The 1,038-nt window shown below is 36.2% G+C and overlaps 1 protein-coding gene across 3 annotated transcripts in view; it reads left to right on the forward strand.

Annotated features, from left to right (window-relative positions):
• Positions 1 to 393: 393 nt before the first annotated feature.
• STRN (striatin) overlaps positions 394 to 1,038 on the forward strand; it is an 89,309-nt gene continuing 88,664 nt past the window's right edge. For all 3 annotated transcript variants that reach the window (XM_019527185.1, XM_019527186.1, XM_019527187.1), the window contains exon 1: positions 394 to 532. In XM_019527185.1, coding sequence (XP_019382730.1) covers positions 504 to 532 — 29 coding nt within the window. In that variant the 5' untranslated portion in view covers positions 394 to 503. The remainder of the gene's footprint in view (positions 533 to 1,038) is intronic.

The raw sequence follows: 1,038 nt of genomic DNA on the forward strand, positions 1-1,038 counted from the left end.
AGGTTTTGCCTTTCTCCCCTGCATGTTATCACCAAACAGTTTTTCTTGCCTAAAGCACTTTTGAATGCTAAATTATCTGTTCCTTGTCATTACTTGAATATTTGTTTACTCATGATACCAAATGAGTCTCATCAGACACTATTCCAAGTTACTGTATATTTAACTCTAATGTATTATTTTGGAATCTGTAATGAGTCTGTGGTTTAAAGAGTTAGTCTGTTTAAGCATATACTTGATATAACTTCTGCTTTGTGTGTAGTAGCCAGGCTGCTTTCAAAAAACATAAGCGGGATTCAATTTTGAAATTGTTTCCACAGCACAGTGCCATAACATAGACCTCAAGATCTCATCCACATCTTAGTAAAAACAATACATTTAATGAACAATTTGCTGTTTTTTTAGTTTAAGTAGACTATTGTCTTTTTCAGGCTCAGATCGCCTTCCTCCAGGGGGAAAGGAAAGGACAAGAAAATCTAAAGAAGGATTTAGTGCGGCGAATCAAAATGCTGGAATATGCTCTTAAGCAGGAAAGGTACTTCACTTTAATGACTCTTTAATATCTTACACATTTTTAAGAGACAAATACTGTTACCGTTGTGGCTTATTGAAGGAAAAGAGTTTTTTGTAGGTCCAATTTTCAAATAGGTAATTAAGGTCATGGGAATTGTTGTGCCAGATCAGGACACTAATCCAGTTTGTACAATATCCTGACACCAACATATGCTTCCAAAAAGATGTGATGCAATACTCCATTAGGTATTCTTAGGTATTCATGAGCACATTTTCCCAAGGGCAAGCTTCTTCCCTACCCTCAAAAATGAGGCTACTTCTGTGCCCTAGCATCAACAGTTTTTTCTTTCTTCCACAGCTCCATATTTTTTAATGATGAAAACTTTTAGTTACTGAAGAATATTATAAACTTCTGTTTTTTTTTCTAGTCTTGCTAAGCTCTAGTGGCAGTAAGTTCCACAGGCTAATTCATAGTTTCATAGTAGCTCAGGTCAGGAGGGACCTGATCAGATCATCTAGCCTGACCCC

The sequence above is a fragment of the Gavialis gangeticus genome, unplaced genomic scaffold (assembly GCF_001723915.1).
Source record: "Gavialis gangeticus isolate Ggan-Ray unplaced genomic scaffold, GavGan_comp1, whole genome shotgun sequence".
Taxonomy (NCBI): Eukaryota; Metazoa; Chordata; order Crocodylia; family Gavialidae; genus Gavialis; species Gavialis gangeticus.